The sequence below is a fragment of the Pseudorca crassidens genome, chromosome 8 (assembly GCF_039906515.1).
Source record: "Pseudorca crassidens isolate mPseCra1 chromosome 8, mPseCra1.hap1, whole genome shotgun sequence".
Classification (NCBI taxonomy): domain Eukaryota; kingdom Metazoa; phylum Chordata; class Mammalia; order Artiodactyla; family Delphinidae; genus Pseudorca; species Pseudorca crassidens.
The window spans coordinates 49,752,536-49,767,892 of record NC_090303.1 but is presented as its reverse complement, the minus strand read 5'-3'; the positions used below and the strand labels follow the sequence as shown (position 1 = coordinate 49,767,892).

General features: G+C 38.2%; 1 protein-coding gene across 1 annotated transcript in view; it reads left to right on the top strand.

Annotated features, from left to right (window-relative positions):
* The first annotated feature begins 1,668 nt into the window (after positions 1-1,668).
* The window catches only part of COL1A2 (collagen type I alpha 2 chain), a 35,484-nt gene continuing 21,795 nt past the window's right edge, over positions 1,669-15,357 (top strand). The window contains exons 1-15 of the mRNA XM_067746391.1: positions 1,669-1,895; positions 4,396-4,406; positions 5,007-5,021; positions 5,668-5,703; positions 6,836-6,928; positions 8,229-8,282; positions 11,086-11,130; positions 11,220-11,273; positions 11,365-11,418; positions 11,735-11,788; positions 12,209-12,262; positions 12,796-12,849; positions 14,476-14,520; positions 14,814-14,867; positions 14,968-15,012. Of these exons, the coding sequence (XP_067602492.1) occupies positions 1,826-1,895; positions 4,396-4,406; positions 5,007-5,021; positions 5,668-5,703; positions 6,836-6,928; positions 8,229-8,282; positions 11,086-11,130; positions 11,220-11,273; positions 11,365-11,418; positions 11,735-11,788; positions 12,209-12,262; positions 12,796-12,849; positions 14,476-14,520; positions 14,814-14,867; positions 14,968-15,012 (738 nt within the window). The 5' untranslated portion in view covers positions 1,669-1,825. The remainder of the gene's footprint in view (positions 1,896-4,395; positions 4,407-5,006; positions 5,022-5,667; positions 5,704-6,835; positions 6,929-8,228; positions 8,283-11,085; positions 11,131-11,219; positions 11,274-11,364; positions 11,419-11,734; positions 11,789-12,208; positions 12,263-12,795; positions 12,850-14,475; positions 14,521-14,813; positions 14,868-14,967; positions 15,013-15,357) is intronic.

Sequence of the window (15,357 nt, the reverse complement as noted above, 5' to 3'; positions counted from 1 at the left end):
AGAGATGGGGGAAAGAAAGGAAAAAAGATGAGCAAGGAACTACAGCCCACTCATTTCTGTTTGGTGGAGACAGAATTGACCTAAAGATGCCCCTTTTGCACTGACTTCTGGGAGAGAATGGCTGCCTCATTGCGGGGGCTGAGCAAGCAGAGGCACAGCGCGGACCGATGGCCTTTCCTCTGGACCTGGAATGCCATCTCAGAAGGGTTGGGGAAAGGGCCATCCACTGAAGCTGACTGCACTCAGTATTCTAGATTCTCAAGAGTTCTGGCCTCGCATTTCCAAGGCCTCAGGGTCCTCTCCTCTCCCTGGTGGGGGGCAGAGAGTGGGAAGCGTCCTCAAGGGGAGAAGGAGCTCTCTCCCTAACGTGGGTGGTGGGGAGAGAACTAACACCCACGTTGGTGGGAGCTCTGCTTGAGGTGTTACCAGAGAAGACAGCCTGTATCCCAAACTCAAATTAGAAGTCCCTCTAGATGGCCTAGGCGTTTTCTCCAAGGTGTGGAGATCAGCTGGGAGGTGCTTGGGCGTTTCCCGTAAGTGTGGAGTCGGTGAATGAATGGGCAGAGAGGACAAAAGGGATGGCGGGCAGCGCCTCACTGGGGGCTTATCTAAGTCTAGGCTCGGGCTGTAGCTGGTAAATCCAGACAAGGAGTCTGTGGAGAAGAGGAGGGGGAGACTGGAAACCCGAAGGGGAGGGGGTGGACTTTTCCACCGCAACCTCAGAAAGAGGCTGCGAAGTAAGAAAGGAGTCCGTGTTGGTCAGTTGCAGTCACTTTGCAGGGCCAGATAATCCCCAAAGCCTCGGTTTAGAATCAGCCTCAACAGAGGGAAGCGAGGAGGTCGTATGATTTCTCCCGTGGCTCGGTCTAGTCTGGTGTGCGCAAAGCACATCCTCCCTGGTGCTGGATGCCACGCTGACCCTAGCCCTCTTCCCTCCCCACCCTCCCAACGGTGGGCGTCCTCGGACTCCAAGTAAACCCTCCACCGACAGAACCCCCCTCTCACCCTTTCCCGGAGCCAGAAGAGAGAGAGAGCGTTACTGCTGAAAAAGTGGGCGCACAGACGCCCCAGAGAGGGAGAAAAGCTGGGCGGGGGTGGGGGCGGGGTGGAGGGGGCGGAGGGAGGGCGGCCTCGGGCTGCGCCACGCAGTCGGATCCTGCTCCCTGGTCCCCTGCCCCCTCCGCGCCCGCCGGCCCTCCGCCCTGCCGGTGGCCCGCGGGGCACCAGGTAGGCAGAGCTGGACAGCTCCTGCTTTGATCTCTGGGCTCCAGTCCCTTCTACAGCTGCCCGGCTGCCCGGCTGCCCGGAGATCTGAGAACTCTGCCCACGTCGGTGTCAGCAGAGCTCTCCGACGTGTACAGAAGTGTTTCCAAACTTGGGAAGGGCGGGGTAGGGCCGGGGGAGATGGGGAGGGCGGAGGTATGCAGACAGCGAGTCAGAGTTTCCCCTTGAAAGCCTCAAAAGTGTCCACGTCCTCAAAAAGGATGGAACCAATTTAAGAAGCCAGCCCCGTGGCCACGTCCCTCCCCCCTCCGCTCCCTCCTCTGCGCCCCCGCAGTCTCCTCCCAGCTGTGGCTGCCCGGGCCCCCAGCCCCAGCCCTCCCATTGGTGGAAGCGCTTTTGGAAGCACCCTCGGGCCAGAGAAACTTTGGCCGTATAAATAGGGCAGATCCGGGCTTTATTATTTTAGCACCAAGGCGGCAGGAGGTTTCGGCGAAGTTGGAGGTACTCGCCACGACTGTATGCCTGCGCCCGCCAGGTGATACCTCCGCCGGTGACCCAGGGGCTCTGCGACACAAGGAGTCTGCATGTCTAGGTGGTAGACATGCTCAGCTTTGTGGATACGCGGACTCTGTTGCTGCTTGCAGTAACTTCGTGCCTAACAACATGCCAATGTAAGTGCCTTCAGCTTGTTTCGGGCAGTCTGGGAAAGAGGTTAGATGGGTGGGCACCTGGTCTGAAAAGGAAAGCCTAACAAAGTTCTAGGTACAGCTTGGAGGGAAGGCTCTCTGGCATGTGGAGACACGCTGGCATTTATGAGAAACATGGAAAATACTTTAGAAATGAAAACAAAAAAGGCTCGACTCTTGCCAAAAGTTAGGGAACTTTTCTCTCAACTCAGAGTGAACCTGTTAACTTGATCTGGATCCTCCAGTTAGTGAAGCTCAAAGGGAGCAGAAATCCTTTTCCTTAAGGATGAGATATGAACTGACATGATGAAGGAAGGCAGAGGCCTCAGCCTAAAAGGCCCCAAAACTGCACTGATGCCCACCTTGTGAAACTTGAGGCCTGGTTTAGAAAGCCCTTAATTTAGTAATAAAAAAACTCACCTCCTAAAGGCTTTTCTCTTCTGGGTGTTTTAAGACTGGTCTGGATGATGATGATGATGACGATGATGATGATGACGACCACCAGGCGCCCTCTGGAGGGGGACAATGAGAGCACAGGGGTCCAGGGCTTAAGGTCTATGGAATCCCCATTTAAAGACTCCACAGGTTTATACAGAGAATGATCTGCATTTCTCACTGAAGCCAATCCCAATAGCTAGTCAGTGTATCCTGGGAAGAAAAATGGATACATTCTGAAAAGTAAAATTAGCTTCTCATTTCATTACCTGGTCATGGAAATGGTAACATTATTTAGCTAAAATCTGCCCTGCCTTTTGTTGAGCCAGAGTTATCTCTTTAATATGTTCCCAAAGACAGGCATTCTGAACATAGCAAGTTGGGAAATATCAACACTGATCTGAGATTCAGGAGACCCGGTTTTTCCCATGCCAACAATTTATCATGTGACCTTGGGCAAGTCAAACCGAGCCTTTGCTAAAATGCAGGATAGAAATTGGATGGACTCCAAGGCTGCTTTCCAGCTGTAGGTTTTATGACCAGATTTCCATGTTAAGATAGAATGAAGAAAATCAGTCTGGTTTTGCCTTGAAAATGGCTGACTAATTACCAAAGACACTGATTTGATGGGGTAAGAGGGGGATCTGGCCACACCCAACACTCTAAAAGTTTGCTCCACCCACATGCCACGGTGTATTACTGATGCATTTGTGTGTGTATGCGTGTTTTCTCCCTTCATCCACTTTTAGTATACACACTGTGAATGCTAAGCAATAGTTGCATTGAACAAATTCATATTACCAAGTTCATTTTTTTTAATGAGATCTGAGGGTGGCAGGGGGAAAGAGTTGTCTCCTAGAGAAAAGATGAAAATAGACCTAGGAAAGTTTGAAGGTACAAAGGGCAATTCACCTTCTGATCAACATCCAACTACAGTCTGAATAAAAGTTACCAAACACACATTCTTCAAAGTGGCTCAGTCTGAATAATTAAAAGGCAAATTTCCAAAATCATAAGAACTTCTGTTAATCAAGTCCAGGCATAATTATTCTTCCTACTGATGAACACAATGAAGTAAACATATCATTTTCCTAATTTAAAAGTAATTCTCATAAATTGCCCTTAAATGTCAGTGCTGGATATGGTCCACCCTCCTGAACTGTGACTGTTGCAGCAGCTGTTCCCACTCCAAATGACACAATTCTTGGCCACCTAATTAAAGCAATTTTTAGGGGTGATTCATTTTGTTGCCAGCTTGGCCTTATATCCTGTGTTAACCTATAATTTTTATACCGTAGGAGAAGAATTCAGTCTTTAAAGGCTTATAGCAATTATGGCAAAGGGGGAGGATATTCCTTTAGTGTATTTTTCCCATTATTTTTCTAGATCTTTAATCCACAGTTTTTCCATTTATACAGAGCAATTCTTCCTCGGGGACAAAAGTGATACACATTGGTAAAATGACCTTACCTAACTTAAGTGAACCTATTTAAAGCAAAATTTCAGATGTCCGAATGAATCCATTTTCATGGTGACTTATTTGCAAATTAGACCTTTTGAAAAAGGACATTAAGAATGGTACAAACTCTGTAACGTTAATGTTTTAGAAAAAAACTTTAGGTAATGTACTTTCCTAAATTTCCCCCTTTTAAAATTTTTAAGTATCAAAAATTGTCTAATACAAATTATTTCCTCATCAATATACTGGTTTTGCTCATATTCAGTGATTCACCTGTGCAATATAGCATCTTAATTACTAAACATTAGACACATTAATATTTCACAGCATTTATAAAGTAGTAAATAATTAACAATTTAATTCAAAATATACTTACATATTAATATTGAAAACAAATCATCCTGCTGATCCCTGCCATAATTTTGATGTGCATAATTTCTAAGTCATTAGAATATTCTTAATAAAAAATACAATTTGTCCTTTAATTAGGTAAGTCAATTTTATAGACTAATATACCCATTTGTTAGTCACTGCTAGTGATCAATGAAATAATACTAATAATTATTTCTTTCTTTCCCTTTTCCTCTATAGCTTTACAAGAGGTGAGTAAAATTATTTTTTGAATTTGTTATTTTAGACTTCGATTGCCTTGGCCCCAGTAATGTCTTCTGTGGGGAAGGAAAAGGAGGCTGTATTGATATTGACCAACTCGAATTTCCAAAATAATCATCAGGAGTTATGGTAGTCAATCCTTTCTGGCTGCCTTAGAAAGTACCCACCCCAATTTCTGAAATGGGCGGGGCTACTGAATAAGACCACCCTAAAACGAACACCCATAAGAGAAGAGAGTAAATTATCCAGTGGAAGTTTGGGTTTTAGCATCAGCTGCTACGAACTAGAAGACTTCACCAAGCTAGAGAATTTTATCACTCCCTTGGAATCATTTGCAAGATTATTATGAACAAATTCTTAGTTCATGAATTGAATTTGAGGCATAATTACAGATAAGTATATATCTGGATTCTATATGTATTTTATTTTATTTATTGGTAAAATTTAAAATTGTGCTTTGAGATATTACGATAATAGTAATGCAAAATATATATACTCTGTAGGTATGTTTGTACACTACATGGAAATGGGAGCCATTTTAAAATTTATATAATCTTCCTCATAATAATCCTTTACTTATTCTTTTCTAGGCAACTGCAAGAAAGGTAAGAATCCAATACTTCTCCATAGTACTTGAAATGATCAGCGATAACTTACAATTTAACTAAATTTATGGTACACTACAGAAGGAAAATACTTTGTCAAGATTTTGCCCACATGAATATGCATTAGCTAAACCATAAAATAAAATAGCTTTGATGTGCAAGATAACAAAGCTTTATTATCTTCCAGAGTCATCTCTAATTATACTTATATTATACAACTGGTGATTTACATACTAAAGGAAAAGAAAAGACTTGTTTTTGTTCTGGAGATGGAATGAGTATTATGTTAATTATACGTGATAAACAAAAGTTTATTTTAAAGGGCTTTGACTATATAAATATGCTGTTATCGATGTTACAAAATGATAATTTTATCCACAGAAATCATCTTTCTAAAAATAGTGGTCATGATATTGGCCTAATGCTGGAGACTATAGCCTCCAATCTCCCAGTTTAAACAAATTACATGTAATTATAATAAAAACAAAATACTTTTGTTTATTGTATTGTGCCATTTTTATAGCCACTATCTAATAACATTATGGTTAGATCAGCCTTACCGACTAATTATTATCACGAATGTTTTGCTCATTCACTGGAAATTGCCTAGACATTTATTACTGTGCTGTTTCTACCTTCCTCATAGGGCCCAACTGGAGATAGAGGACCACGTGGAGAAAGGGTGTGTAATTTTTAAACTATTAAAGGGCCTTGGCCCATATTTTAATAACTACATATTAGAAACTACAGGAGACTGACAATTTATAAGGATATTATGTATCCAAATAATTGCCTACCTTTCAAGCAAATAATGCCTTACAGAAAGTGAATAAGCATTATTATATATAATCAATATTCTTTTTAGGTCAAGATTATCCTTTAAGAAAGTAGAACTATTACAGACAGCCATATTCTTTGCATGGTCTATCTTTCTTTGTTTTTAGTTGACCTGTCTAAAACATACATAATGGAAATATATCTACCTACCACCACATGGCCCTTCTCTTTTTAACATGTTTTGTTTGCTTTTCAAGTAAGATCTCTTATCTAGGCTGGGAATAATAGTTAAACAGCAGCCAACAACATGTTTCTGTCTAAATTAATAAATGTACAAGTTAGGCTTGCATTTTATTCATCGTATTCTTAGATCTCCTTGCTATGCTTATGTGGCAGGTATAACCACATGGTTTCATTATATGACACTTTCATCAGTATATAAATACCTATACCTTGTATCCATCGAGAAGTGCAGACTTAAATGTATTCCACTCAAGCAATCTATTAGAGGTAGGGTTATGTCAGTAAATTACTTTAACAACATAAATAGTGTTAATAGTAGGAAATCTGCAGGATTTTCTACCCTGTGATAAAATAACTATTAATTATCATATCAATTAACCTGCTTTTCACACATAACATACCAAAACAATTGAGTAAGTTCATCAGTCAGAAACTGACAATCAATGTACACAGTACATCACTGTGCACTGTTAACCATATGAATTTATAGCTATAAATTTTAGCTATAATTTTTATCTTCATTTGAATACTGGAGCTCCATTATGAATTAATATCCAATGGCTGACATAGTCCTCTTCCAAGAGGAACTATCCTGTCTTGTGTCTTCTTCGGACACCAGCTGCTAAACCTCCTTCTAAAATAGACACATGTCAATAGTGGCAAATATGGCATTTTAAATTTCCACACCACTTGTACATTCTGACCAACTGATCTTACCACATGTATTCTGAGGTCTCCTTTAGGTTTCTGCGGAGTCTGTCTAACCCTGACTTAATTCACTTTTTACATAACAGGGTCCGCCAGGCCCACCAGGCAGAGATGGTGATGATGGTATCCCAGGCCCACCTGGTCCACCTGGTCCTCCTGGTCCCCCTGGTCTTGGTGGGGTAAGGTGTCTTAAGTATCCTTAACTTTTAGCTAACTTCAGTTTCTTACACCTGTGTTGGAAGAAGATTCATTGTGGAATTTATTTTTAGTAGTTTTAAGGGAGAGTCTGCTATTTGGATATTAGTATAGTATTTTATTTCATTTCTTTGGTTTCTTCATTCAAGATTCTGCTTTGCCCGATGTCTTTGTGAGCCCTTGTCAATTACAGGACAGGTCTTTGTGTTCGCTGAAGGTAGCTGCAGCCCTCGTGACCATTATTTAATTTGGGAATTTAATATCTTTTATCAGTAGGGCACAAATAAGAGGTGTTGCATTATTAAAAAGTTTGATTAGATTGAATTATAAATGAAATCCCTGATCTTAAGCAATTTCACAAACATCCTACTCTTTTTATTCTCCTTGGCTTGAAGTCTACTGAACCAACATTCAAAGCAGTTTTTGGTTTAATTTGCTTGAAACTAATTTGAGAAAAGTACATTTCTCTTTTTCATTAATATCTTCTTTTAGCTTTATGCTTTAACAATGGTATGAGCGCCAAATGGCCTCACTGCAGGAAGGAAAACATATTTGCTTAATTGGTTAGCACTATGAATCAGAAGCTTGATTCTAATACCCAACTGTACGCCAGTAAAATAAGACCTTTCTCCCCCAAAGATCTTATTATGATTGCTTATCTACTGAGTGCATTAAACAGCACCTTTCTTAATAGGTCTACCACTGTAAGAGAGATCTTTAACAGTAAAGCTATTACTGTGAACTATTTTTTAAAAGTTTAATCTTCCAAGGGGCATTTTAATTTAATTTTCCTCTAAACTTTAAAACTCTTTATATCCTTTTTGAAACTACAGCAAGAAAAAGGTCTCTTAGTCATTTTGTGTAGTCATGGAGGAGCAGGGCAACAGGTAGAAATATAAAGTTGTTCTCTTGGGTTCTGCTTAATTTATCAGGGGCCCTCACTGACTTTTAAAGTTTAGAAAACTGTCTTCCTCAGTGTACAGGTAGGGGGTGGGGATTTGAGTGAGAGGGTTAACAGGGCAGGAAAAGTTTCAAAAATAAGGTAGGGAAGCTCCCTATTTCAAACTAGGTGTGGACTAAATTTTAAACTTGTATCTCTCCTGAATTTTTAGGAATTTAGCTCAATATGGAAGTCTAAACTAATAATTATGTCAGAAATACTGCTTCCTTTTAAACAATAACAGAAAAATCTTTAGTAGAATGAGAAAATGAACTACATGGCCAATAGTTATTTTTATATATATATATATATATATTTTTTTTTTTTTTTTTTCCCCCATCTAGAACTTTGCTGCTCAGTATGATGGAAAAGGAGTTGGAATCGGCCCTGGACCAATGGTATGCTTATCTCTTTTTATCTAGCCAAAAAATTACTGAATAGAGAATTTACTTTATGTTAAATTTCACATTGCCATTTATTTAGCTACCTAGTTTAATACTCAATACTCAGATCAGATAAAAGCAGCAGCTCTCTTTGTATTCAAATCTATAAAAATCTAAGCCTAGGTTAGGGGGTTTGATTTTTTCTACAAACATGCCTCCTTAGGATAGATCAGATATTTATATATCCAAGAAATAATCTCTGGACGTAGTAATCATAATTTAGGTAAACCAACTTAATTCAGAAAAGTAATCATTCTAATTTTTTTATTCACTTTAACATTGCCTCGAATTTGAAGCAACCCACAGAGACGCAGAACTATTAAGTTCTATGAACTTGCTGGAAAGGATCAGCAAGTTCTAGAGTAGCCCGTTCATTTTCTAGGTAGAGAGTTTAAGCCCTTTCCCAAGGTCATATATGTGGTTAATGACAGAATGCCAGGCAAGATGTCTGATATTCAACATCATGGCTCATGTATCCAGTACTTGAATAAAACATTACTTTATTTAACAAGTATTTACCAAGTTGGTCTTCGGTAAGACCCAAACTATATTATGCATTTGGGATATAGCAGTGAATATGACAGATTCCCACCCTCCCTCAAGGAATTAACAACATAGGAAATGTTTCTTTTTATCCACCTTGATAAAAAATTCTTTTTTAAAGTCTAATTATAAATCAGTATAGGAGGGAATATGACTATGATGATGATGGTCTATCTTTAACAAGTAAACCTTCTAACAAGCATTAGTGAGATGTGTTAGGGGGAAAAAAACTGATATGAGCATGCAAAATATATACTAGCATGTAAAAAATAGAGGGGAAAATTGCTGGAAATAAAAATGTTAAGTTGATTAAACACTGCAGTTTAGTACATACCCACACATAATTTAGTGATTTTTAATTAATTGTTTGCAAACAAAGGTATTTATATGCCCAAGTTAAGATAGTCTTTAAAATATAAATTTTACCTGGACAATGCATTCAGTGCTCTGTCTTCAGAAGATGTTCTGCTGGAGCTAATGGTCCGCAATAAGCTAATACACGGTAAGGGCAAGACGATATTTTCTGTAAATTAAAACTCTCACTTGAGAAGTAATATGCCGTTAATTGATGATTTCCAATTTCCTGATTTTGCATGGTAATTTAAAACATTCATATCTGAAATGAAGAAGTAGAGATTTTCTTTTGGCTTTGTTTATATTGGATATTTGAAATCAGCCATTTCAGCTAATGCTGGACATTAGTCAGTTTTAAAGCAGTACCTATATCTCAAGAAGAAGCTAAAAAGAAAAAAAAGTAAAGCATTAATTAAAAAAAAAAAAGCCTACATAAGCCTGGAAAATTAATATGGATTTCACATTCCCCTGACTTTGGAACATCTCTCTGGGGGGCATATAGCAGAGTGTTTTACTTTTAAATATCAGTGAAATATAATTTAAGCTTGCACATTCACACACATTCACAGACATATGTAATCAACAGATATGCTTCACAAATAGGAGAGGTAGGCAGCAATAAAGCATTAAAATAAATTTCCATGTTGGAAAATCAATAACTATAAAACCCCACAGGGTCCTTCTCTGAATTAATGAATAATCATCATCCATCTCACAGCCTCCACAAAATAAACTACCTTTTATGTAAATGAAATTGTTGCAAATACATGGAAAAATGAATAAATATAATTAAAAATTCATGGTGTCAAGGAAAATTATTTTTAATGTACACCTAAAAATATTATTTTGATTGAAAAGTGACAGTTTCTTTTAACTTTGAAGCAATTTCTAAAACCAAATAAATAACTCATAATTAAGATGATGAGCTTTTTAATAAAATCCATATTATTTGACTCTAGGCATTAATACAGTGGGGCAGACTTGACTGCAGAGTCCCCATGCTTGATGTGTCGTGAACAAATTAACTGAGACTTGTCTGTACAATATATTCAGCATTAGAGGAATGGCCCCTACAGAAGAGTTTGCACAGGCCTTGCAAAGGGGAGTCACAATGTGTATTTAGCTTCCAAACTAGTAACACTCTGTTTTACTCTGTGTGCTACAGAATGAAGAACAAAGGCGAAAACAATCTGCTGTCATTTGGGCCATATTTTCAATAATAGTAGCATATAATAGATTCTTCCAGTAGGATGTTTCAATAATATTTTATTTTTCCTTCACCCCTTACTATATCCACTTTTGCTTGACATTTTCATCAGTCACCAATAGCCCTTAAAGGAGTTGTAAGGTTATAACAAACCTCCCTCTAATCATTAAGAAAGACTTTTGATCCTTTTCAATTTATGCCCCTTGTGGCAATAAAAATATCAATTTCTTAGCTGAGTATGATATGAGGAGATGACATATGATAAGGAAATCCAAATGGAAATGCTTCGTCAGCTGCATGAACGGCAGTTGTATATTCTGTACTGTGCAAAGACTGAGTCACTTCATTGCATTAGAGCAATCTCAATATGCCCAATTGTGCACAACTTGAAGCAACCTGTGGCCACCTCATCTACCTGAGTTCTGATTTGGATTAGGAGGGGCAAAGGTGAAAGCAAAGGCAGAGAAAACAGTGGAGGAAACTTGGGTCCTTAAATGCTTCCTTGAGAGGAACAAAAACTGTGAAATGAGACCAGGACAATTCTGTTCATTTGTCCATCACAAAACGTCTATGGCACTACTAAGCTAGTCCTGTCTAACCCAACCCGAGGCCATGACGACTTGTCAGTGCTAACTATATCTGTCCTCTTTACAGGGTTTGATGGGACCTAGAGGCCCTCCTGGTGCATCTGGAGTCCCTGTAAGTACCGAAAGCTTGTAATCTCTCTTATGTAAAAAAGACAGAGAATTAAATAAAGGCTTGGAATGTGACATACTGTTTTTTCTTAGGGCCCTCAAGGTTTCCAAGGACCTCCTGGTGAGCCTGGTGAGCCTGGTCAAACTGTGAGTACTTTTCCCCCTTTGTGATAAATATTTTTTTCAAGAAGTTTCTTAATATAGCATTAACAAAACAATGGGTCTCCCATTTTCCTAGGGTCCTGCAGGTGCTCGTGGTCCACCTGGCCCTCCTGGCAAGGCTGGTGAGGATGTAAGTATTTACTCGTAAGCATTTCCAAATGCCATTTAAATACTCCTGCCTCAACAGAATTTCTAGATTCAAATTAAGTATTCTGCCAAAAGCTGAATATGCCTGACATAATTTTCCCCATATGGATAATAACATTTTAATGAAATAATAATTAATTTTCTTGTATTTAAGGAAATATAATTGTTAATTAAATATATATTTGGATCCACATTTTTACATGATGCCTTTTTTCCCTGTTGTAAAAACCAAGATGCACCGACTATCATCTGATAGTTTACCAAGAAAGGGTTTACCCTATGATGCTTTCATGTTTTAGGGTCACCCTGGAAAACCTGGACGACCTGGTGAGAGAGGAGTTGTTGGGCCACAGGTGAGATTTTTTTACAACAGTATATAGTCCAAACATCAGAGGTATCTCGTATATAAGATTGTTGCTAAAACTAGAATCAGACTAAGTGGCAACATAGAAGTCATACTTATAACACTCACTGAAGGCATCTGACAAATAAAGGAGCCTAGTTAAGAATGCATACAGGTTTTATTAATGCAAATAATGTAATATTAATGATGGTGAGCATCCTTTAAACAACTAAATTGTGTGTTCTACAAGTACCATAGTATTAGTTACTCAAATTAGAGCAACTTATTTGCTGCTCTGTGCTTACACATATACTAGTCTTTGATTCCAAGCTTGGACTTTGATGAGAAGAAACACTTTGGAGGGAAGAAATCATCGTCTTTTTATTTAGGACAAAAACGCCATTCGTCGTCTTCTATGTTTCTTTTTAAGGGTGCTCGTGGTTTCCCTGGAACGCCTGGACTCCCTGGCTTCAAGGGCATTAGGGTGAGCACATTCTTTACCCACAGAAGAGAAAATGTTGATTACTTTTAGTAAAAACCTCAACTATATTTAAACTCCTGGATGACACATATTTGCTTCCAAATTCCTGGAATTTGCCGGAGTGGAGAGAGAGTTAAAGGGTAAGGGGGCCGGAAAGTAAAGTGGGGTGTAGTTTTTTTTTTTTTTAAGTCTGTTCATAGCTTCCAAGAAAGGAGGATCCCTACAGGGAAAATGGTATAAAATGGGTATAACTTAAGAGGTATTTAAAGCCCTCTGAAGATCATAAAATTATTAATGATGGAAAGTACATGAGAGAGCATCTAGTTCTTTATCCTTCCCTTTCAAGTGTAGGGAGGTTTAGTGACTTACCTAGGGCAGCAGAGGGAGTTTGTTGGGAGCTGGGGCAATGGGACTCCATTCTACAGAAGCAGTCACAAGATTCACGCAGGAGATATTAACTGCAAAGATACAAGATGTTTGAGTTGACCAAACACTGTAATGGAATAGCATTTTAATAATAAGGATTTGCCTTTCAGGGTCACAATGGTCTGGACGGGCTGAAGGGACAGCCTGGTACTCCAGGTGTGAAGGTAAATACTAAATCAGAAGCACTGTTTTTAAAAAAATTTAAAAAAAATTGATTGTAATTTCCCATCGCCATCAGAAAGTATATTTTTACTGAAGGCTAATCATATTCTGAAGCATATCTTATTTCCTCTTCAATACTTTAAATCCTTCAGTGGTGAGGACTATGGGATTCTGTAACAAAAGGCCAATTATTAATAATATTTATTTAATTCAATATCTATTAAGCAATTGAGATTAAAAAACATGTCAATAATTTCTTCCTCCATTTCCTTTCCTCCTATAATTTTAGTCGATCTCTGCAGCCAAAATAAAAGTAAATAAACATATAATCAGATACTAGAACACTATGTTATTTTACATAGTAAATTCTCCTTTGCCATGCACTAATTAGATGGGTACATTCATGTCACAATATACTTTTCAACCTCTTTCCTGTGATTTATCTGTGCACACTCAAAAAAATTTTAATTAGGTAATTAAAGTCTCAGAAGTGTGTTATCTCTTGGCTGGGCTCTTCTCTGACAGCATTTTCAACTATAAAATGTTCTCTCTCCTATTAAGGAGATAATGTGATATTAAAGTGAATACCAACGTAATCACAAATTAATGAGTAAGGAATACTAGTGGGACCAGAAATGAACATGAATATGGAGAATCCGTTCTAACTTTCCAGCTGCCACACCAATGGATAAGGTCAAACTCATTCTCCCTGGAGCCTAATATAAGAGCTCAGACTACTGATCACAGCATCATAAAATGTTAGGGCTGCAAGGAGCTTTGGAGACCCTCTCATTTTTCAGATGAGGGAAACTGAGGCTTAGAGAGAGTGAATGACTTGCCCAAAGTCACACATCTAGAAGTTAGAAGGGCACAGGCTAGAATTCCTGACTCCCACTCTAGTGCTTACTCACAAAGAATACACTTCAGATAGAATCCTAGAAATGAAGGGTCCTTAAATGGTCTCGAAAACCAGGTTTCCTCTATATCTAAATTAGATCATCTTGAAGGAAAGTTCCTTTTCATGTGCCATTGTATTAAATTACCACCAGCACCAGCATCACTACCACCACTACCCCACCATCACTACCACCACTACCCCACCTACATGGTTTTTACTCAAGATAAGAATGTAGATTGGAAAAAAAAAAAAAAAAAAGAATGTAGATTGGAAGTAAATAAGACAGTTTTATAAAATATTATGAAGCTTTAATTTTTCATGCATATTTTATAAAAATAAAAATATTGAGTGTTCAAAATAACTTTAAAGAGGGTAAATATGGTTATGTTGAAAGCAATTTATCCTATCATCTCTTTTTATGTTATCATTGCTAATATATAAGCCTAGTCTAAATGATATCCAAAATCTAAGGGGAAAATTGGGGAAAGGGTGAATAACACTAGACCACATCTCCCTGATTCTGTGATATTTGGTATTATCTAAATAAAAACCCATATTTTATAAATTTTTTAAATGTATGTGATTGGCATAATTGAGAAACAATCTATGTAAGAAATGTTACAAAATATATGAATGGTTGAAGTTGAAGTAATAGTGTAAAAATTACCAAATCAGAAGAAAATAATTAATATATATAATGAAAAAAACTCAATCTTTCTTTTCCATGTAGGGTGAACCTGGTGCCCCTGGTGAAAATGGAATTCCAGGTCAAGTAGTAAGTATTGATTACTTTACTATAAATCAAAAATGTGTACACTCTTTGCAAGCTGGAACTTCTTTAATGTTTTTGCTAATTACCATTTCCCTTGGCATTGTATTCTTTGATATTTTTCTAATAGCCTTCTGCATAGTTAATTGAAATCATTACCTTTTAGTTGGAATTAGAACAAGACCTATTTATTTCTAGTGGATTCTTGTGCATGTTGGAAATTGGAAAAAGGAAATGATGCCTGCAACTTTTTCTTAAATTAGCATTGTGGATTTCAATGGAAATATTTCTGCTTCTAGGGAGCTCGTGGGCTTCCTGGTGAGAGAGGACGTGTCGGTGCCCCTGGCCCAGCTGTGAGTGCCTCCACGTTTGTTCATTTTTATTCTTTTTAAAAATCTTCTAATAGGTTCCATTTAACTTTCCACTCGACTTTTTTCTTTATTTTCTTCATAGGGTGCCCGTGGAAGTGATGGAAGTGTGGGTCCTGTGGGTCCTGCTGTAAGTGGTGACACTGAGGAATTTGGAAGGGACTGAGAGTGTGGGATGGGAGCTATCTTCTTTATTAATTCCCTATGAAATAACACCATTTTAGACACCTTACCAAACGTTCTAAGAGGTCATTTAAAGGTTCTATTTATAAGAACTACTATCCCTGAGGTTTGTAATTGATAAACAAAGTAAAATCTACCTCACCTGGGATACCTGGAATGTCTTCCCTTGGATAACATACCAATGACAGCAGATTAGCTGTCAGTTTTCTCTTTGCCAACATTAAGTAAGATCAAGCCACTCTAAGCCACTTCAATCTTCTGTTGTTGTTTTGTTAATTTTTTTTTTCAATTG